Raw genomic sequence first — 23,899 nt, 5'->3', positions numbered from 1 at the left:
TCCGAGCTCAAATCAAACTATTAAGAACTAAAATGACCCCTAAAACCTTAACCGATGAAAAAGTTTATCGGACTGCAATTTACAAATTTATAAAAACTTGTAATTTGCAATTTTTTTTAAATGGATTGCAAAATACGGAGCACTAATTTATTTATTATTTTTTTTTTTTTGGTTGGTAAGGGGCCCTACCGGGCCAAAATCTCTCACATGCCCTCCTGATCCGAGTTAACGGGCTACACAATCTGAAAGAGTTTGCAAGTTTTCCTTAAAAATACATCAATTTAATACAATACAGTAAAAAATTAAAAAAAAATAAAAGTCAAAGACGAAAGTAGCTCGTGGAAACTTCCGTATGCACAAGTCAAAGTAGACAATGAATAGAGTATTCGAGTTAACATATGAGTTCTACCACACATGATACAAAATCTAGTATCTTCCAGAATCCTGTAGCATTTTTATTTTATTATTTTCAACAATAAAATTCCCCAATTACTATAAATTCAACCCACACAAATTCGAAATATTCTCTCTTCTTCAAATCAAAAACCCCCAATTTCAATTTCTTCACCAATTCCCCTAATTTTCTCTCTCCTCTCCACAAATTTTCCGATCAAATGTCGTCCGCCGGCGTAGCGGTGGTGCCGCCGCAATCATACTTCTGTTACCAATGTAATCGCACCGTAACCCTAACTCCGACGCCCAATTCTGATCTCTCTTGCCCTAATTGCAGCGGTGGTTTTCTCGAAGAATACGATTCAATTCCGCAAAACCCTAATCCTAATCGTCTTTTCGGTTCTTCTGCTGCTGCTGTTTACCCTGATCCTTTCTCTCTCCTCGCCGATCCTTTTTTCACGGCGGTCTCTCGTGGGCCTGGTGGGCCCGCTGTGTTCTCATCGACGACGATTGATTTGCAAAACCCTAGAAATTTCTCACCTTTGATGTCACCTTCTTCGGGTTCTCCTGCTTTTAATCCGTTTGATTTTCTGCAGAGTTATCTTCAGAATCTACAGCAAAGTGGTGCGAATGTTCAATTTGTTGTTGAGAATGATCAGGGTGATCCGAATTTCCGGCTTCCGAACAATTTTGGGGATTATTTTTTAGGGCCGGGTCTTGAACAGTTGATCCAGCAGCTTGCTGAGAATGATCCGAATCGATACGGGACTCCCCCGGCTTCAAAACGAGCGATTGATGGTTTGCCCAATGTTGTGATCACTGCGGAGGTTGTGAATTCGGATTCGAATTCGTGTGCTGTTTGTATGAACGAATTTGAGGTTGATTCGAGCGCGAAACAGATGCCCTGCAAGCACTTGTATCACTCTGATTGTTTGATCCCGTGGCTTCAGCTTCATAATTCTTGCCCTGTTTGCCGGTACGAGTTGCCTACCGATGACCCGGAATACAACAATCAAAAGGCGGGTGGTGGACAAGGTGGGAACTCTGAAGGGTCATCAGAGAGTGGGAGTGGCAGTGGTGGATCGCAGGGAGAAGGTAGAAATAGTGAGAGGAGGTTCAGAATCGCGCTGTCGTGGCCTTTTAGGATGTTTGGTGGCTCTGAAGGAAGTAATAGTGGCAACAATCCGGGCTCGGGGGCTCGACAAGGTGGTAGTGGTGGTGGGGGTTGTGATCATGGTTCGGAGCCAATGCATGAAAGCTTGGATTGAAGTTAAGAAAGGTACAATTTTTAATGTGCCTTCTTTCTCTCTTTCTTCTGCATTTTGGTCCTTGGCTTTATGGGTAGATAGTTGTGAAAATATTATACTGTAATTGACATTATATTAGGCTTAATTTTTTATAGGTGGTGGAGAATGCCGAAAATTCTTTATATCAATTAATTACATATTTCTAATGATTTAGCTCAAAGTTGTGTAGGGTAAAAATTATTTAGGATTAATCAATTCTTCGTATTTGGTTAGTCAAATTGATACTTGTATTATAAAAATTTGTTACCACTCCAAGCCAGTTTTATAACACAAAAACCCTTATCAACTATTCTGCTTGGTGCTATCATGTCATTGGCAATGATATTGGGATAAGAGTTGAACTTTGCCTTGGGTTTGGGTGAATAGATTGGCTTTGCTATGTTTGTGAAATTCTTACTGGTCCTAGTACCACCGCACCACTAGAAGAGAAACAACAATCGCCAAAGATTGTGGAATTCTAGATTGGTACAAGCACCTCATTACCACTAGAAAAGAAATAATCTGTTTATACCAATTGCAACTCTTAAAAAATTGCTAGTAGAGTTTGTTGCTATTGTTTACTGCGGATGCTAGCCCTGGTTGATTGTGTTGTATGAAACTCTAGGTATTTCTGTTAGTAACACAGCAGCCATTACATCATTGATGTTAATCGTCATGCTACATCATTGAGTTCAAGAGTGTGGTTTTTCTGTTTAAAACTTATTTATGGACTCATAGATGATAGATCTATGCCATTATCAAAATGTCAGGCCATGTTGGTTGTTCCATTTTAAGTATTATGTATTTAGCCAGCCACAATATGAGAGAGAGAGTGAGGGGTTTGGCATTCTTGGCTCATCATGTGGTCATCTAGTGTTTCATGTCCTTTTTTAGTTTTGCTTCATTATATGGGTTATTGATTTCATAGGGGTTGATCATTTCAGAGTATACAATATTATTTTAAATATTAAACATTATAGTTCTGTGCAGGTTTATGGCCAGAGCTTTATAATTTGATTTTGTTATTCTCTCAAGCTCATTTTTTGCAAGACTTTCGAGGAGGGTGCTGCACTTTATGGACATATTTATTTATCTTATATGTTTGATACACATCAATTTGGGGTTAGATTGGTAGGAAAAGGTTGCTAGAGAAGGAAGAGTGTTTTCAGTGTTGATATTAGCTGTTACTATTTGGTCACTTGTGTTTGTACAAAATCGTATTTGAAATCAAATTGGCCTAATTTTAAAACTGATATTGTCCTCCTGACATTCCTTTAGTTATATTGACCTTGTGGTGAAGCTTTGATCTACTTCTTTGAGAAGAGTTAACGAACAATGAAATGGTCCAGCACTCCAGCTAATATTACTCGGTATATTATAGTGTAAATATTACTGCATGATCTGGGCGGGGAACGTTGGGCAGCAGCTCCAGTCCAGCCAGCTTTATGGTGAAGCTGCACAACTTTGTTCACTCTGTTGTCTGTGCATCAGCTATTAACTCTAATACTTTTTGTGTATATACCGCACTTCATCAATATCTTGGGTTTGAGTTTGTCAAATATACAAAGTGTGAGATTGTGCTCAAACCTTTCACTCTTGTCTTCAATTGAAGTACTTAATGCTTGTAAATCTGCTATTCCACTTCGTACATGCATATGCTGGAGACAGAAGTGATTTTTGTGCTTATCTTTACTTTTTCTGATAGGAAATGTACAGATTGTACACGCCTACACGGTTATGAAGGTCCCTTATTTTCAAGGGATTGTGCATTCGCTAATTGTCCTTCGAGATGCCTCAAGCTATGACAAATTGACAAGGCTTCACTGTTTCAGGAGTGTTGCATTTGCATGATGCTTTGGAATGGGTTTTAAAGTGTCCTGCTGCTTTGCTGTAATCGGCGTTATGTCTTTGGGTTTTTTTCACCCTCTAACAATAAGAGCACCCTACCTCTACTAGATACCGAGTATATCACAAATAAAAAAGAGTTGCAATTGAAACGTAAGTACGTAACTAACAAAGGAGATGTCTAAAATGATAAATATAACCATCATTTAGAAACAGAGAGTAGTAACAATGATAATGTTGATGTGATAATATGATGTACTTAAAATACATGACACATCACACAATGGATTAGGTTCATTTTAGGACCCAGCTTTACTCTTTACCATTCTCGACTCCATTGTTTTTACTTTTCCGAAATTCGTCTTTGATTTCTAATTTTCTACGATTAAATTCCTTATTGAATTTATTCAACAACTGTATACAAATTAACAGAATCATTGCAAGAACATATCATGCAACTAAATTAGCATGATAGTAATATTGCATATGTGAATAACATATATTATATATGATGAAGGAACACATAATGAAAATGAAGTTTTGTCAAAACTACATTTTAAATCCTTGTTTTTGTGAAAAATCACTTTTTTTTTTTTTAAAAAAAAAATGTTGTAAAAAAAACCATCCAATTCAAATATTTTTGTGGTAATTCACCACATATTGTAGGAAAATGTGTTTTGAATACTAACGATTTAGGCCCCGTTCTTTAGAGCTGCTCTGCTTTGCTTTGCTGAAATCTGCTATGCTTTGCTCTGCTGAAATTTGCTCTGCTCTGCTTTGCTCTGCTTCAATCTGCTCTGCTCTGCTCTGCCCTGCCCTGCTCTGCTCTGCTTAAAATTAATACTTAATATTGAATTATTATAATAATAATAATGTATATTTAATAAAAATAATAATAAATAATTAATACTTAATGATAATAATAATTAATATTTAATAATAATAAATAAATAAATAATATTTATTAATAATAATACATCCTCCGTTTTCTTTTACTTGCAACACAGCCTTGTGGCACGTGTTTTGAGCTCTGGTTTATGTAATATAAATGGACAAATTTTTCATTATAATTTTTACAAATGATACTTAACTCTATTCTAATTTTCGTGTAAAAATTATATTGATAAAATCGCTCGTTTACCCTCACTAATCATCTCCTAAAACTGCGTGCTTAAAAGGTGTGTTGCAAGTAAAAGAAAACGGAGGAAGTATATAATTAATATTTAATAATAATAATAATTAATATTTAATAATAATATAATTAATACTTAATAATAATAATATTAATAATAATATAATTAATATTTAATAATAATAATATTAATAATAATAATAATATTAATAATAATATAATTAATATTTAATAATAATATATTAATAATAATATAATTAATATTTAATAATATTAATATTATTAATAATAATTAATTTTTAATAATAAAATTTAATGATTATAATAATAGTAATAATAGTAGTAGTAATTGTAGTAGTAGTAGTAATAATAATAATAATAATAATAATAATAATATTTAATATTTAATAACAATAATAAAGCATTACAATTATTATTATAGTAGTAGTAGTAGTAGTAGTAGTAGTAATAATAATAATAATAATAATAATAATAATAATAATAATAATAATAATAATAATAATAATAATAATAATAATAATAATAATAATAGTAATAATAACAATATTAGTAATAATAATAATAATAATAATGATAATAATAATAATAATAATAATGAAATCTGCTCTGCTCTGCTCGGCTCTGCTTCAATCTGCTCTGCTCTGCTCTGCTTTGCTGAAATCTGCTCTGCTCTGCTGAAATCTGCTCTGCTCTGCCCAGAAGCTCAAAAGAACAGGGCCTTAGTCATCTTTTGTTCAGTTGTTAATGGTGAATTACAACAAAATTTTTAAATTCGGTGGTTTTTCAAAAAACAAGGATTTAAAATGTGGTTTCTTACAAAATTTTCTAAAAAAAAAAAAAAAAAAAAAAAAAAAAAAAAAAAAAAAAAAAAAAAACATTTCACAAATTTCTGTTCCATGTTCTTTTAATTATCAATAAATTGTACTTTTTTCTTTAAATATGTATAGTTTTCAAATACAAAATGATAAGTAGTACGGAGTAGTATATTTTATTTTAGCATGTGGATTTTTATGTATGTCAATATATTTAGAATTGTAAGTTCTTTAACTTTAAGCTGTATATGTTGTCAACAGCAAAATAATGCGTATCATCTAATAATACTAGCACACCTTTATAAATATATTGTATTCCTACATGTTTTTAACAAAACATGTAATTTTTATTAATAGATCGATATTTTTAAAATAAATCAAATAACACACTTTTGTTTTGAAAGTGCTCGTGTTTTTTCTATACTTTTTTGAAAAGCAAGATAGAAGGAAGGTACGGAAATGATGGGAGAAGGAAAGAAAGGAAAAGATGGAGGAGGGAAGGAGGAAAATCCAGCTCATTATTTTTATTTCAATTCTCTCCAATTTTAAAGAGATGGTCTAGTTTTTTAATAAGGGAGGATAAATAGATATATATCTCTCTCCCTCTTAAACCTTCTATCCAAACAAAAGGACTTGTTTCTACTACCTCCGTTACAGGTTAATTATGTGCAACGATTTGACATAAAGTAGAGAGGGAAAATGTCTAATCGTTGCACATAACCTGTAACGGAGGTAGTATTTATTTTACTATCTACCCTTTCCTAGCCAAGTCATCTCCTCTTTCAGATCGGTTACTTACAAAGAGTTGTTAACTTTAAAAAGAATACAAAATGTGTAAGGTCAATCCAAACTACAAAAGGAGGAGAATTTAGGGTCTGTTCTCATTGACTGAAGTGAACTTATTAAAGCTGAAATGAACTGAAATTAATCTGATGAGAACATGCCCTAATTCATTTATCACAAACTTAAAGGAGATTTACTAAAATCAATTGGTGATATATATAATAGGAGTAACACTTCAGATCAATTACCTTACAAGATGACACTTTCTCTCCTCTTTTTCCTAGGTAGGACAACTCACAAGTAGTCTTATATTTCGTAGTTTACAATGCGGTTTTTACATTACCCCTCACTTTTGAGTGTAATAAGAAATTCATAGGTTAGTCCTTAAGTGTTGCCATTGAATTAACAATGTTCCGTGTTTAACTTCATGATAAATTATTTAGTTAAACATGCCAACCATGTTAATTTCGAAATAAATATAATAACAAAGATTGACGTTTTTCTTCCACCGGCCAAAAGCTTGATTATAGTCATCACTAAGCTACAAAACTCCACTAATTCTTTACTCTCCAATAATAATAATAAATAATAATAAGTACGAAGTATTTATTTAATGGTAAAAAGTATTAGAAATTAGAGTATATAAAATGTGAAATAATCGATTGTAATGGGAGTAATTATATAAAAAGGCTAATTGGTTGAGTAGTCATGCGTTAGGTCGTACGGAAATGGACCCTTTATGAGTTGGTGTTATCATAATTCATAATTAAAAAATAATAATAAAAATAAAAATTGGGGAATCTATTTTGCAACTTGATGGGTTTTGGTTGGGCTACAACCTCCCATGTATTCAAGGCAACAGTTTTAAATCTGACCATATAAAAATAAAATACATTATTAAACCATGACTTTATGTTATTGTTGGCCAACAATCTGCGACATTTTAGTACCTGCCATCTATATTTTGCACAAATCCAAGATATTAATAGAAATTTTAATTAAATCTTAGTAGACCACACTATTTAATTATCGTACACTTTAGAACTAAATAAAATAAATTAAGATCATCGTACAATTCCTGTCATTGTTTTTATATTATAAGATTTAATTTCAAATTTCAATTCCTCAAGAAATGTAATTAATAAGGTTATACAAACCTTTATGTTTATTTGCGTTAGGTAGAGGTGTAAGTATATGTTAGATTTCGGGAAAACTCCTCAGCGTGAAGTGTATACCATTGATTAATATATATATAGAGGTTTACAAGAGTCGTAATCCTATTATGATAAGGATACGAACTATAACAAAATATATACAAAATTATCCTAATATGCGACAAATATTATCGTAAATATAATATCTATCAGTATATATATTGTCGTGTACCAAAGGATATATTTATATGTATATATGATACGAGTATTAATAGTCTGTTGTGTTCACCTTATTTTCACTTATTAAAATAAGTTCTGATGAATTTTGATAGGATAAATTCAATAAAAATAAGCTACAATAAGGGTAGCTAAGTTCAATATTTAAGATAAGATACTATGACACACCCTAAGACTAACTATGAGATTATAACTAACATTGATCGATCCTTAGTATATCCAGTAAAGCTAGTTCAGCACTTCAGCTAGCAATAGAAAGACTATTTCTTTTTTTTTTTTTTAGAAAGACTATTTCTAAAAGAACTATAATATTACAGTCGACTAAGATGATCTACTTACAATTTTTCATTATATATATATGCGAGTGAATTGAAAGATAAGGATGAGGATGAGGGTTACCCATAAAATCATATCAAAATAATCCAACCATCTTGACCTATTAGAAAAGGATGAGGGTTTGTGTACAATAGGTTATAGGTCAAATTCGTTACTCCTATAAGTATGCTACCCTTGTGGCTCTTTTAGGCAAAAATAAAACAAACCAAAAAAAACAAGCCAAAAACCGAAATAGGTTTGTTTAAATAAAATCCTCCTTGTGTCATATAAAAAATACGGAGTAAGATAATATTTGAATAATGAGTTCAAATAAAGTTATCTTAATTCAAACTATTACTTTGTACATATAAATAACTTTTGCAAAGTTTAGATGACTAAAAATCAGGTGATGAATAATATAATGCATATTAATGTTAATAAATTTTAATTTTAATGAATTTAATAATAATTTTTTTTTATTAATTTTTTTAAAAAAAAGAAAAAGTTCAAGAAAGAGACATCTATTTATGCAAATTGAATGACATAAATACATAAATGTACATATATATTGTTGAAAGAAAAAGTTAATAAATAGAAGTGGTCCTTTTATGATTTGTGATTTAGTGTTTATAAAAGATGACACTCGTCTAATTGAATGTGGATGGTTAAAAATGAGAAATTGTACGACACAATTCTAAGACATACAAACATTTTTCAAGTTAAATACTAGGTGCATGTATACATGTATACAACAAACTAACCGCAAACTCAGATATTTTTTTTACTATAAATACCTCTAAAGTCTAAACCTAAGCCTTACTTCTCTCAATTTTCCTTCACCAAACCCTATCCCTCTCTCTCTTTTTCTCTCCTACTTTTCATTTGTTTTTTTCAACCCTCTCTTTTCTCATCTCCTTCCTACTAGGGTTTTCATTTTTGTGCATTAAATTGTTATTGTTATTGTTATTGTTATTGTTATGCTGCGATGATTCTCTCTAGTTACTAGACCCATCTAATTTCAATTTATATCCCCTTTCCCCCCGCTAATCCTCTATCCTAGTAAATGGACCGACCCGTCTTCTTACTAGAGATAAGAGGACCCTGATGGCAGGGGTGGAGTAATATATATACAATCGTGGTTTGCTGATGCAGCCTCATCAAGATTCACGATCAGCTAGCAAGTGAGCAATCGAATCGATCCGATATTGGCGATTCGTGCTTTCGGATACGCGAATCTTGATGATGCTGCATTGGCAATAGACGATTAATTATGCTCATTCAAGATTTTGAAGATGAAAGATTTTAGTCAACTGCTACCTACGAGGTTGGAGGTGAGTGATATATACTTGTATTTTCTTTTATATTATTTTTGCCAAATAAATTATTTTATTTTCATTATATTTTTTTGGAGGGGAACTGTTAATTTATGGTTATGCAGGTGAAAGACAAAGATAATATTAACAGATGATTGATGAAAATAATGAAGAAATAATATTATGGATTAATTTACTGTCATATATTTCTGAGTTCTGACTCTTGACTGGGTTAAGGCACCCACTTTTCCAAATATCTGGTGAGAGAATTTAATTAAGGAATCTACAAATTTCTCTCACACTTTACTTTTTGGTATGATTTTATTGGTTGCTTTATTTCCTCCCCTATCAAATCGTCGATAAATGCTTGGTTCATGCAACCGACCTTATCTTTTATCAGAATGCTTGGTGAATGGTGATAAATCTATTTAATTGTTAGCTTTTGGACGGGTCTTAACTATGTGTTTTTCACTTCCTTATAGAGATAGATGTCGTAGATCTATCATTTGTCGCTTAATCTTTCGTCTCACAAATTTTGTCACATGACATAGTTTGTGAGAACACGACTTTATGGCTGGCCGTGTTATGTACGCGCGTGCTTATAAGTTATGTTGTTGGATTAGACATGACAATGTTGGTGACATGGTCTTGGATGGCCGTGTTCTACGACTGGTAGGCGACCTACAAGCCAGCTAGGACTAACAGATTATGAAGTATGAGTTAGGAAAACACTTTAGACTTAAGAGGGGTCAGTGGACCGGCCGGTACCAAACGGAGCGTGGGTCATGCCATGCCATGGTTCTAAGCTAAAAATGCGGCATACTGTCACAACACGTGGGCCGGCTTATCGCGGCCACTGCCAAGCGCAGTTAGATTGTTACTAAAGGAACGTACAAGTAATAAGGTTAAATTAATATATGATCAGAAACAAGACAATGGAGCATTAGTTTACAGTTTACAAGGGTGTTTAATTTACATAGACAAATAGTATATACTGCTGACTGGTTTTGAACACAGATCTCATGTTCATTCATCTTATAATAATATACTTAACCTAATAATAAAATAAAAATTATTGTTGTAGTACAATAAAAGATAAGTATATTTATAGATAAAATTTGCCAATGAAATAATACTATTACAAGTTGTTACATAATGTTGTCCTTTCTCCGAAGTGGGGATCATCACTTAGTGATTGCCAAAAATAAAAATCCTAGGTAGATTTACTCAGAACCTTTCTTTTTACACAATATTAATAATGTCTAGTCATTTTTAGTTTAAATTTTCTAGTTATCCCCACTAATAACAAGCTTAAAATGGTGTGGGCTAGCTTAAGAAAGAGATAGCCAAAGAGGTTCACACAACTAGCAACCTATATTGGTCCCTTGAATGGTACATATATTACTCGTGTTGCCATATCGATCTAAAATAAAATTGAATTGGCGTGTGTGTTTCCATTTGTGCAAGTGTGCATATATACACGTTATGTATCCCATCTTCAAATGTTGTTCTTACTATAACGGCGATTGTCTCACATAAAAGTGAAAAGAACAACATTTAGTGGCAGAATGGTACGCACATAAATGTCAACTTGTGCATAGATCCTCTCACAGTCTAGATCACTCGATCTCATCTTCTTAAATTTTGAGTTGAAATGGTATACCAATTTGCAAATAGAGTGGACCATGATGTGCAGGACAATTGGCCAACGTGCTGTGTCTTTTTGCCCTTCTTGATGCCATACTCCCATATGTCTAGTACGGTGATAGCTCACTGCCGCTTGCCTTGTGGGCCATTCCTTATGTTATTTGTTTTGAGCCCGTGAGAAAACACACATGTGAGTGGAAGTGTTGTCCAGCATTAGTTCAGTGTGTAATATAAGTGAAAGTTTGTATTAGGATGTGTATCCCACATTAAAGATAGTAGCTAGAAAATTGTGTTCATTTTATAAGGTTAGGGGGCTACTCCTTTCATTACCGTTATAATTTTGAGGTTGAACCTTCTTGGTCGTATAAAGTGGACAATTGTGATAGGTGTGCCTTAGACCCGTTTATCATATCATGTAAACATATATGACAAGTTTTTTTGAGCATTACAGTATAAATTAGTAAGTATATAAAGAACCTTCCACGGTATTATTAATAGTAGTATAATACTTAGCTTGTATAAGTTATACTTTATAAGTTTTCCTGAATATTACTCCTTCAATTCCATCCTAAATGAAAGCCTAAAGGCCTCTTCACATATCAGTGTTATTACTTTATATCCCAATAATAAGTAATGATACTACTACAAAAATGATACACCACACATCGCTTTAGAAAACAATAAAGGCTTTTTAAGGCAATTAAAGAGATGTCAAATATTCATATCTAGCACGTGTAAACATTACGAGATGATATCCAAAGTAATAAGGAGACACATTGTTTAGTAAACATTGTACTAAGTAAATAGGTTAATTCCAATTCATTGAGTGATCATGCATTTCATAGACAGCAAATAAATGATAAATAACTAAAATAAGGTGAATGACCCACTTATATCTAAGGTAACCCTTCGTTCTTTAACGACAATTTCATATAATTGTATATTTCAAAACATCATATAATAACTTGCGGCTTGTGTTCTATGATGCTCTTCTAAACTACTATAGCTTCAAAAACTAAAAAATAAAAGGTGAGAGGATGCAAAAATTTGAGAGAATGCAGTAAAAATGTGGATTTGACTGAGTCTAATAAGTGGGAGATGATTGAAAAAAAAAAAAAAAAAACTGCCTCCTTTATTTTCATTTGATATTTAGCGAAGGAATTAATTATTTTGTGAGTACAACATGTTCTAGTTGACAGAAAAACTATGCTAGAATTCAATTATGGAGAGGTTGTTTGAAGCTAGCATATTAAAGAATCCTAGAATATGATACATTTGAGCATACCACTAATTGTGTACTTTAATTTGTAGAAAGTTATAAACTAAAACAAAAAACTTGTGAAATTTGGACAAATAAAACCATACAATTTTGAGAGAGAAAACTACTGTGTGTACAACCTCTTTTATGTCTAATGTCGTTAGGTAGGCAAAGCGGAAACAGACTTGTAAGTAAAACCAACTTAAATTTCTAATAATAATATATTGTTACGAGTAAATGTTAATTACCGAGTACTTTAGTTGGTAAATTATTGTATTATGATTTATTTCTACATGTTAGACTCTTGGTGTAATTTTACATCCTCTTATATATTCTCACATACTCTTCACCATGTATTCATGGTAAGGGCTAAGGAGGATTTAAAACGGTAGCACAACACATTGAATTTTTGAAAAGATGGCAAATTAAAGTCGCACTTAAGACTCTAGACTAGATAGATCGAGTCTCTTCTCACATCACTCCTTGCAAACTCAAATTTAATTTAATGAACGAAGAAAAAGGCATACATACCATAATTACCATTTATTACAAGAGAAATTTGGATCCAACATACATATGAAATAAATTCAAGTCAACTTCTTTTCCAATCCCACTTTCAAATTGTTGTTTCAAAAATTCATTATAATGGAGGGTTTGTGAACATATTGCATATTTGCATGTGATTGTGTAGTTGAATTTGATTAAAAAAAAAATCAACATGTATTTCGACATATAAATTCTCACATAATTGTAGTATACAAAACTCTAACAATTAGTAAACACAACTCCGCCTTATAGGGAGGGCTATTTGACAAAAACAAACACAATCGCTGCACTCATAAATAACATATAGATATATCTAGCCTACATCTTACCTAAGATAACCTACACCACTATTCTTTTACCCACTCTTATGTACCAAGAAAAGAGGTCTTTTGGAAAATTTAGAAAGGTGAGATGGTACTTTGTTAGATAACACTATATAGGGCTCCGTTATTGCACAACATGGAAAAATACGAATAAACACGACACGAGTTTTGTCATGGATCAAACTTAGGACATGGTCTTTTATTGAGAAAACATAACATGACACAACACGATAAATTACACTAAAATAATCAAAACTCGACTTAAATACAATTAATTACGTTAAAATAAGTGTCATTCGACTTTATTACTTTCAAAATAAGTGAAATCTTAAATATACACGAAATGTCACACTATACTCGGTATATTTGAAGCTTGTGAAACCAAGCTACTCTAATCAATTGAGATTTGCGCAGACCACTGCTACGTATGATGCAAAGACATACAAAAGCTTAATATTTGTCAAGAAGCAAGAAATCATCTAATATTTCCACATAAGTCAGAAGGGAGAGAGAACTTGCTCCACACAAAGTATATTAGTAGAGAAATCTTCTAGTTGTTCTAGACTTCTAAAGAAGTGTGTTGCCAAATTTTGTTGTAATCAATCTTTATTTACCCTTTAAGAGCTTAAAAAGAGTTTAAGTATACCATGTACTCATCTTATGTTACATCATATCATATCATATTACTAATATATAAAGCCGATCTCGCAGCTAGGTCACAAGACAACAACATTTGGCATTTTAGTTTTTTTGTCAAGTCTAGTGTCGAGTCACGTAGGCGATGAATAGGTATTATTATGACACATAGGATGCTAAGTAAGCGAATTTTGAATAGATTTTTTTTAAGATAAAAAAGTTGTATAGTGTTAATATTTCATGTATACAAAATTAATTATAACTTTTAATAAATATCTTATAACTTAATACTAATACTATCATAAAATTCATTTTAAAAACTTCTTTAAAATGAGATTTATTTATAATATATTTTAATAAAAATTTAGTAAAAATAAGTTTTAATCCGAAAAAATAATTTTAGTTTGATTATATTGATTTGGAATAAAAATCCTGCAAACGTCTTCCCTAAAATAAAAATACGATTGTATATAACATTTAAGTTAAAAAGTTTTAAGACAATCCAGGAGACCGGGATCGCCCATCTTAAAAAAAACCCCAGCTTCTTCAACCTGCAGAAAAGAGTTCAAATTGTGGAGAGAGAAAGTGATGGAGAAGACAAGCAAAGAGCTTTTGCAATTGGAGCACAAAGACCCGTCTTCTTCCTTTAAAGGTCACCTTTCTCTCTCTACCTTTATTTTACCCATTTTTTATATTAACTTTTTCGTAAAATTATTGGGGGTGAAGCAGAATCAGCGTTGCTTGTTTGTGGGAAGAGCAAGAAATCGGCAGAAGAAAACCCAACTCAAGGGAAGCCCTTCCCTGCGCCACTTCCCAAAAGCCAAGGTTTTTTTTTTTAGTAATATGTTAATTTTTGAAATTGCAGTTTTATTATAAAGTTCCAGTAATTATTATAAGATGATATTCATGTATGATTGAGCACCTAATACATTCATATTTAGAAATTTTGTATGAAATTTTGAACATTGGGTAATTTGGGTTATACTGAAGTTGTAGAAGGGTGTTATGAATTTGTGGGTTTTTTTGGATGTTGATTGTTGGGGGTGATGCAAAGTAAGGGAGAGTTTCTGTGTATCATGTTTGGGATCTTTGAATTGTGAGAAGTATAAAGTAATGTTAATTGCCAAACACACCTATAGAATTGGTATTCACTCTTTGGATGAAGAGGTGTTGTTTTTGTTGATGCTGTTGCTGTCTCCCTATTTCGGTTTTATGCATAATTATGCTGCTGAGATCAGATGCTAGAGCGTGCTGGAATTTAGCTTGGAATTGGTATTCACTCTTTGAATGAAGAGGTGTTGTTTTTGTTGATTCTGTTGCTGTCTCCCCTATATCAGTTTTATGCATGGTTAAGCTGCTGAGATCGGATGCTAGAGTGTGCTGGAATTTAGCTTGTTGTGGCACTTTGCTGGTATGAGTGTGTATATGACCATAGAAAGGCATGAGGTTTGAAAACAAGTAATATGTTGTTTGCGCTCAGATGAGACGAAAGCTTTTGTTTTTAACTTTCAACTGTATGACTGATGTATCAAAGCCAGGTAAATTGTAAACGGATTGCTTTAGCTTCGTCGTTGTGCTCTCCATTGGTGACTATGGATTAGGAATTTAGGATTGTACTTTAATGATGATATAATACTGACACTTCACAATTTTAGCTTGTCCTCCTAATAACCTGATGTTTGTAACGATTTTTCTTTTTTTAAAAGATTTCTATAGAACTTGTAACATTAAAATTACTTACAATTTCTGAGCTGATTTGCAGTGCTTAGTAAGGTAAAGGATTTCCTAGGAGTAATCTCTGAAGCTAACGAAACTCTCCAGCTTAATGCAAAGGTAAGAACCAACAAACCTTAGTAAAAGGCTATTCTTGAGATCTTCAATTTGCACCTCCTAACTCCTAAAATGAGCACATTTATATGCAGGATAAACCTGAAGAGTTTGATATTGAAGTTTTTCATGGCAATGAATCAGAGTACATTGAAATGGTATTGCTAAATTTTCTCTCATCTATTATTCAATATTTGGTGAGATTAAGAGTAGTACGTCAGAGCTTACTCAATAGGTCAAAAATGTAGGATTTGATGCTGGGTGTTGCTGATCTTCAAACTCCAGAGGCCATGGAAGCTGCAGAGGCTGCAATGGCTGGAAACCAACCAGTTGTTGATTTATGTACCAATGACAGCTCTTCAGAATCAGAAAGTAGCAGTGATGATGATGAGGATGATAGTGATGAAGATGAAAATTTGAAGGCCGATTCTTCTGAAGGACATTCAGATATGCTGGTAGATGGTTCTCCAAGACAGCAGTCAGAAAGTCGTACAAAGAGAAAACAGCCTAAGATTGTTGTGCTCCCATAATTCCGTTATTTCCTTTATATGTAGTTTAAAGGTTTTTTATTTATTTATTTATGTGTAGTCTAAATGTTGCTACTTCCCTTATACATAGATAGCTATTGTTTATTATTATGCCCACATTATAGTTGGATGTTTGGAAATATGTAAACTTCCAATGAACAGTTTTGCTTTTATCATATGCAAAGCATTTACCTCTTGTTTTTGCTCTTGTTTCTTCATGGTTAGCTCTGCTTTCCTACTTTCTACGTCATTAATTTAGGTAGATTACCACTTTAAGGCCATTCTTTGTGAAATTTGGTTTTAGCCTTTTAATCTGGATGAAACGGAAGCATTTACAAGCAAATTTTCTATCAGGTATTATGCAGACTTTCAGCCTGAAATACAGATAGTTGTACGGAGTATTATATGAAACCTATACCTAAATTCTCGTCAACAAAATAATTGTAACAGAGTAGTATCCAAAACTCTAACACCCTTAGAAGACAATACTAAACACAACTCCACCTTATAGCCTTATAGGGATGTCTATTCGACAAAAACACACACAAGCAAACTGCACTCATATATACTAAGAAAGGATGTCTTTTGGAGATAATTTTAAAAGGTGAGATGGTTTGTTATATAAAGATACCATTAGATACGGCTCAGTCATTGCACGGCATGGCCAAACATGACATGGTTTGGGTCATGGATCAAATTTGGGCCACGATCTTTCATTAGAAAAGCACGACATGACACAACACGATTAATTACACTAAAATAATTGAAACTCGACTTAAATATGATAAAACACATTAAAATAAGTATAATTTGGCTTTATTACCATCAAAGTAAACAAAACCTTAAATGCAAATAAATTGTCACATCCCTAGAAGTTTAAGTCATGTCCAAACACGACCCACAACCATCTTTTTACCGCCATACATTCATTGAAACTGTTTTGCCCAAAAACACTTACAGAGACTGCTGCGCGCACCTTCTTGAAGCCCTGAAGAGTTGAAGGAAAGTCGAAGAAATCGCTAGAATCGTCCCAGTTCAACCGAGTAGCCGATTATTGCTGCCATGGCGGGTGAAGAGAGGGAAAGCAAAATGGGAGAACCCATGGAATGTGTTGCATCCCCCACCAATTCCCAGCAAACTGGTATAATTTTTTTTTTTTTTTTTTTTACTCGCTTCTACTTTTCTTTGTTTCCTTTGATTTATGCAATTTCAATTTCTTTGAATATTTATGAAATTGTAATAGAAACTTTGTTTGGATTTTGGTAGTTTTAAATTTAATTGTAGTTTACTTGGTAGTAATGAAACTTGTATACATTGGATTATAATACCCTAATTTAGTTAGTGGCCTTCAAATAATGTGAATTTTAGATAACAATGAGGACATTAGGTAAAATTATACTTTAAAAGTTGAAAATTTTGGCTCAATTTAACCCTTTATGTAACTATGATTAACTTGAACTATGCTTAATAGATTGTGGTGGGATATGTCAATTGATGGTGGCGATAAAATGGGTGTGAAAATTATCTAACTATGATTTATTGCTGCTGGAATTTCAGTTTCCGATGATGATGAAATAGATTACTCCATCAAACCCGAGTTTTATGATTCTGATCTTGATGACAAGGATGAGTCATGGGTGGCTAGAAAAAGGAAAGGTCCACGAACAGACGCCGTGCTCAGCTGTCCTGCTTGTTTCACTACTCTTTGCTTGGAGTGTCAAAGGTATGCTGTTAAATCCCTGAATCATGGTTTTTTGTTCCGGCGTGTTTTGGTGGGAAAACAACTATATGATGAAGTCTTGATTGTTAGAAGTTCTGCGCAAGATTATTACAGCTTAGGATTTCGATGTGAAAAAACCTCTAGATCAATGCTGTCAATCTATTCCATTTAAATACTGGACATTTAAGAGGAAAAATACAGAGTTACTCGATAATATAGCATTGTAAGTAAAATGCAGAGATTAATATGATGTGCCTGAAAGAAAAGAAGGATAATGATTCTCAAACTTGTAAGCATCTTTTTTTTTTTTTTTTTTCCCTGGCTTGCTTCATTCCTCAATGGGATTATACAAATGCTTGCAATGAAGGATATCTTCCATCCAAAGCTTTATACATGAAATAGTTGGAGGGTATCAAATATATCATCTCGACATCTTTACTAATCTTTTATGTATCAATATCAATCCCTCGTTAAATTGCTGTTAGCCGTATGAAACATCCTACATTTCATGATCATCTTGAAACTGTAGATTTTACAATTTTAGGTAACACTATACTCCGTATATTTATATTAGAAGTTTGTGAAACCAAGCTACTCTACTCAATTGAGATTTATGCTGACTATTACGTATGATACAAACACATACAAAAGCTTGATGTTTGTCAAGAAGCAAGAAATCATCTCGAATTTCCACATAAGTCGGAAGGTGGAGAAAGTAAGTGTGTGGTGAATTCATTTCAGCTTATATTTATTTTAAAAAAAATAAACGAAACTTGTTCTAATATAAAGTATATTAGTAGAGAAATTTTCTAGCTGTTCTATACTTCTAAAGAAGTGTTTTGCCATATTTTATTGTAATCAATCTTTTTTTTACCCTTTAAGAACTAGGAAGAGTATACGTATGCAATGTATTCATCTTATGTTACATTAAAACATTCTGTTTCCATAGGTATTGTTGAAAATATTCTCTAGTTGTTTTTTTATGCTGTCCTATTTACTTTTCTATGCTGAGGGAATACATATTTGTACTGTTGTAAATTATTGTGCTCCCCAGTATTTGCGTCATCCTTTTTTAACTGATTAGTGAAATGGTCTTGATACGGCTATATATAATCATACATGATTAAGGCATGACTAATGTCTAATGCAATGGTTGTAAGTAATTTTTAGCGCACTTCTTTGTTTACCAGACATCAAAGTTAAGAACATTCCCAGGTAGACATGTCCTTCAACATGTTTCGCGTACAGTAATGCGTTCAATCAATCAATCAATCAATCAAAGCCTTAATCCCAAAAGTGGGGTCGGCTAACATGAACCAAATTTGATTATTCCGTGTAGTCATCAACATAAATCTTTCTCCTCCATCCCTTACGATCCAAAACTTCATCCTCACGTAAATCCATGCACTTCATATCCTTCCTCACTCCTTCCAACCAAGTCATCTTTGGTCTCCCTCTTCCTCGTTTAATCCCTCCATGGTCCCACTCTTCCACTCTTCGCACCGGTGCACCCTCGGGTCTCCGTCTTACATGTCCAAACCAACGCAGACGATTTTCCCTTAATTTATCTACAATGCCCGCCACACCTACTTTCTTGCGAATAACCTCATTTCTGATTCTATCTCTTAAAGTGTTTCCACACATCCACCTTAACATGCGCATTTCCGTAACCTCCATCTTTTTAATATGCTCTTTCTTAGAAGCCCAACATTCTGTACCATAGAGCAACACTGGTCTTATGGCAGTCCTGTAGAATTTTCCCTTCAACTTTAAGGGAATGCTGCGGTCGCATAACACTCCCGTGGCCGCTCTCCATTTAAGCCACCCTGACTTAATCCTGTGGGTCACGTCTTGATCAATGTCACCATTCTTCTGGATGATCGACCCTAGGTACTTAAAACATTCACTCATGGTCAAATCCTTTCCATCCAAACTCACCACTTCATTGCTTGTCCCCCTCTGAGTGCCAAAACGACATACCAAATATTCAGTCTTACTCCGACTTAGCTTAAACCCTCTAGATTCCAACCTTTGCCTCCATTGCTCCAACTTGACATTAACCCCATCCTTAGTCTCATCCACCAAAACGATATCATCTGCGAACAGCATACACCATGGAACCTCATCTTGAATTGGTCTAGTTAATTCATCTAGAACCGTTGCAAAAAGAAAAGGGCTTAATGCAGACCCTTGATGCAATCCGATTGTAATAGGGAAATCTTTTGTCAACCCTCCGCATGTCCTCACATTTGTTGACACATCCCGATACATATCCTTAACTAGGTCTACATACCTTCGTGGGATACCTTTCTTCAACATTGCCCACCAAAGTATCTCTCTTGGCACCTTGTCATATGCCTTCTCTAAATCAATAAAGACCATATGAAGATCTTTCTTCTTTACCCTATAAAACTCCATCATTTGTCTTATCAAATGGATTGCCTCCATAGTAGATCTCCCAGGCATAAAACCAAATTGGTTATCTGAAATGCTTGTGCATGCCCTCAACCTTTGTTCAATCACCCTTTCCCACAACTTCATAGTATGGCTCATAAGCTTAATTCCTCGATAGTTAGAACAATCTTGAGCGTCTCCTTTGTTTTTATAAACCGGGACCAAGGTGCTCTTCCTCCAATCTTGTGGGATCCTTGTAGCCGTCCATATCTTGTTGAAAAGGTTTGTTAACCAATCAATACCAATCTTACCCAAACACCTCCACACCTCTATCGGTGAAAACTCAGAGCTCCTATTGGTTATGAAAATACAAGTGTTTTTGAGGATGCACTAGTGGTTGTCAGGAGTGGCATTAAGGACACAAAAATAGGATTTGGACTCGACAATATTTGCCTAGAAAATACAGTGATGGAAGGTCATGGAATACCATTGTTATTTTTAGAAATGGCATAATGTGTTTAGGCATAGACATGATTTTATCTTATTGTCTTTCATTATAATTTATTATAAGAGATAAATCATTTGTCAGGACTTCCACCTTTAGCTTAACTTAAGCTTTTTGACTGAGTTGGTTCTCTTGTATAGTAATTAGGCCAGAGGATCTTTGTACAACTCTGGCAAGAGCTGATTGCTAGCAATAATAGAGTGCAATTTCTCATTGCAAAGAGCATTTGCATGAGTTGACAAAATTATTGATTACTATCCTTTGGTGTAATTTGATGAATACATTAATTTTGTATGCAAGTGTATTCATTAGCAACTAGGATGTCATGTTTGGTATATGATCTCTTCTTTGCATGAATTCTTTGCATGAATTTTGCCTAGTTGTTCTAGTATTTCATTGAGAAAAGTTGTTTTGGTTTTCCTTGCAGGCATGATATCTACCTGACCCAGTACAGGGCTATGTTTGTAACTAACTGTGTAATTACTGCCAAAATGGTTTTTCCACAAGGAAGCAAGAAACGGCGAAAGTATAGGAAGGCTAGAGAGCCTATGGAAACTGAAGAAGCAAGTTCAACTAGTGTTGAAGCAGTTAGGCAAGTTTGCTGCTCAGTTTGTTCTACAGAGGTTGGAGTTATTGACAAGGATGAAGTTTATCATTTCTACGACGTTCTTCCAAGCGAGTCTTGAGTCCTACCAATACATTTCCTCATTTTATATCATGGAAAGATCCAGGTCTTAACTGCCTGTAACTCCTTGTGCTGAATCTGCTGAATTACTTTTTCTGCTTGTTTTAGAACAAATTGCTCTCCAGTTAGATGACTAGTTAATATAGCTATACCAGTTTTCATCTTCAGGGTGATTTTGTATATATTCTTCTTTCTCATGTCCTAGAACAGGCGAATTGCTTCTAAAAAATCCGCCTGTTCCAAAGACCCATCGTTACTACGACATAAAATTTTGCTGCTAATCGGTTCCATATTATACATTCCTCTCAAGTAGCATGCACTCTATTTCTTGTTTACTTTCCCTCTTTTGGCATATGTGGTGTTATAGAAAACTAGTCACGAGGTCAGGGAAAATATGAAAGTGAGAAATATAAGCTACTTGTATTAAATTGAATAGTTATTACAACTTAGGCAGCTGGTTTTAAGCAATATGCTCGATTCTAGGCCTGATCACGGATCGGATATCCGATCCGAAAGGGGATTTCGGATCGGATATCCGTATCCGAAAATACGTATATTTGCTATTTGTATCCGATCCGAAAAGTTCGGATATCCGAAAATCCGGATATCCGAACTTTTCGGATTGGATATATCGGATATCCTATATCCTGACTACTTTGATTACAAGTTGTTTTAAATGGCAAAATTGATTTTTTTTTTCCCATTTTCTCCTCATGTTACTCACAACCTAAACAAAGAGCGATAAAATAGATGTGTAATTATCCTATTAGAAAGAATTATCCTATTAAAAAAATGGACTTGTAAATATTGTCCACAACTAATTTTCAGGAAAAAAAAAACAAAATAATAAAATTACAAAATACAAATAACCTGCCATGGCTGCCAATTTGCCAAAATGCAAACTAATTGGGTAATTGATACAAAAGTACAAATCATATAACAAAGAAAATTTAAAGTCCAAATACATTAATGTCCAAATAGTTAACAATACATGCATTTTATCTTATACTAAAAAAATAAGTCATCAACGCCGGAAACCGATAGCGGATCAACAAAGTATGAGCATACGGCAAGTCAACAACTCTACAAAATATGAGATATCAAAATATTAGATAATCATAAGATAAATAAAAACAAAAAAGATGCAGAAATTAAACTAGTAGAACACTGAGTCCCCTGCTTAGAACATTGGTGTAAGAGGTAAAAAAAAAGTCACACAATTAACGTTTTCTCCAAATTTAATCAACAACAATAGATTAATAGAACCTAAAAATCAAGAAGAAGCAAACGAACAGAAATAGAATTTTGAAAACCCAATTAACTAATTAAAATTATAAATTGTATCAAAAGAAGAAAAGGGTTAATTACCTTGGTGGAGGAGTAAGGGGCGCCGCTTCTGGTGAAGGAGTGAGGGGCGGGGCGCCGCTTCTGGTGGAGGAGTGAGGGGCGGGGCGCCGCCTGGTGGAGGAATGAGGGAAGATTGTGGTGGTTTTGAGTCTTTGAAGGTGGTCGGAGATGGGGTGGTCTGAGGTTCTGAGAAAAGGAGTAGAGAGGAGAAATCGAGAGATAACTCAGAGAAGACTAAGAGAGGAGTGAGAAACTGAGAAGAGAGAGGCGGATTTGAAATTAGGATAAGTTGAGTTTTTGTTGGGCTTGGGCTGTTGGGCATATGGATAATATTTGAACTTTAAAATATGGGTAAAAAAAGAAGTAATTTTTGGATATCGGATCGGATTTCCGATCCGATATTCGATATCCGACTTTATTTTCGGATATTCGGATAACCGAAATTCAAATTTTCGATATCCGATATCCGAAAATGTTTTCGGATCGGTTATCCTAAATTTTCAGATCGGGTGCGGATCGGATTTTCGGATAATCAGATAGTTTTGCTCAGGCCTACTCGATTCTTATATTGTTATCTGAGTTAATTGCCTACAGGTTACAGGCTTCGGTATAAAAAATGAAGCAATGAACCCAAAACCTTGCACTCATATGTATTATGGACAAATAGCCTCAAGCTTCACGGTTCCTTAGTTTTGTATTGCAGGCCAAATAATTGGAAGTTAAAAGGTAAGGGTGATGTAACACCCCAATAATTCTCCCTTTTTCCAAACCACTTAATTTAAATAAAATAGTGGAGAACCATTAGCATGTTACCGCCACGTATTAAAACGTTAAGGCTTTATCAAAGTATTGCAGCGGAAATCCAACTTAAATCTTAAAATAATATAATTTAGAAAACCAATAAGTCAAAGCTTACAAATTGGAACCATAAAGGCCCTTATTAAACCAAACTAATATTTAAAATCCCAAAACATAATTGAAATAGTAAAACATAGATAAGTTCAACACAAAAAACGAATACTCTCAATCACACCAATCCCTTGACAATGCGTATGTCACGTCCCCGAACCTCACATCATCAAGCTAACCTGTGCAATACTGCTCCCCAATAATACAAGTGTAATAATTGGATCATCACAGGGTCATTGAAAGGCGAAGGCCATGACCAAAAGAAAACACACACAAAAGCACAC

The 23,899-nt window shown here is 33.6% G+C and overlaps 3 protein-coding genes across 6 annotated transcripts; all 3 read left to right on the top strand.

Moving 5' to 3' along the window:
- The first annotated feature begins 452 nt into the window (after positions 1–452).
- On the top strand, positions 453–3,881 carry LOC145589321 (E3 ubiquitin-protein ligase RING1-like). Of its 4 annotated transcripts, none has more exons than XM_081645847.1 (2): positions 453–1,672; positions 3,385–3,881. In XM_081645847.1, exon 1 carries the CDS (start codon positions 615–617, stop codon positions 1,659–1,661), a length of 1,047 nt encoding a protein of 348 aa, XP_081501973.1. In that variant the 5' UTR covers positions 453–614; the 3' UTR covers positions 1,662–1,672; positions 3,385–3,881. The 4 variants fall into 4 exon arrangements, with proteins under 4 accessions (XP_081501973.1, XP_081501972.1, XP_081501974.1 ...); XM_081645846.1 differs by lacking the exon at positions 3,385–3,881 and adding an exon at positions 2,660–3,343; XM_081645848.1 differs by lacking the exon at positions 3,385–3,881 and adding an exon at positions 2,958–3,341.
- A 10,312-nt stretch (positions 3,882–14,193) lies between these two features.
- LOC145587312 (uncharacterized) lies at positions 14,194–16,252 on the top strand. The gene is made up of 5 exons (XM_081644043.1): positions 14,194–14,353; positions 14,431–14,526; positions 15,464–15,534; positions 15,624–15,686; positions 15,777–16,252. The coding sequence occupies exons 1-5, from the start codon at positions 14,290–14,292 to the stop codon at positions 16,056–16,058; spliced, it is 576 nt and encodes a 191-aa protein (XP_081500169.1). The 5' UTR covers positions 14,194–14,289; the 3' UTR covers positions 16,059–16,252.
- Positions 16,253–16,979: 727 nt separating this feature from the next.
- On the top strand, positions 16,980–21,539 carry LOC145587311 (uncharacterized). The gene is made up of 3 exons (XM_081644042.1): positions 16,980–17,196; positions 17,613–17,778; positions 21,102–21,539. The coding sequence occupies exons 1-3, from the start codon at positions 17,118–17,120 to the stop codon at positions 21,358–21,360; spliced, it is 504 nt and encodes a 167-aa protein (XP_081500168.1). The 5' UTR covers positions 16,980–17,117; the 3' UTR covers positions 21,361–21,539.
- Positions 21,540–23,899: the final 2,360 nt, after the last annotated feature.

The sequence above is a fragment of the Chenopodium album genome, chromosome 17, assembly GCF_948465745.1.
Source record: "Chenopodium album chromosome 17, dcCheAlbu1.1, whole genome shotgun sequence".
In the NCBI taxonomy this organism is placed as follows: Eukaryota; Viridiplantae; Streptophyta; class Magnoliopsida; order Caryophyllales; family Amaranthaceae; genus Chenopodium; species Chenopodium album.
The sequence above is the reverse complement of the archived record's forward strand: the minus strand, read 5'-3'. Positions and strand labels throughout refer to the sequence as shown.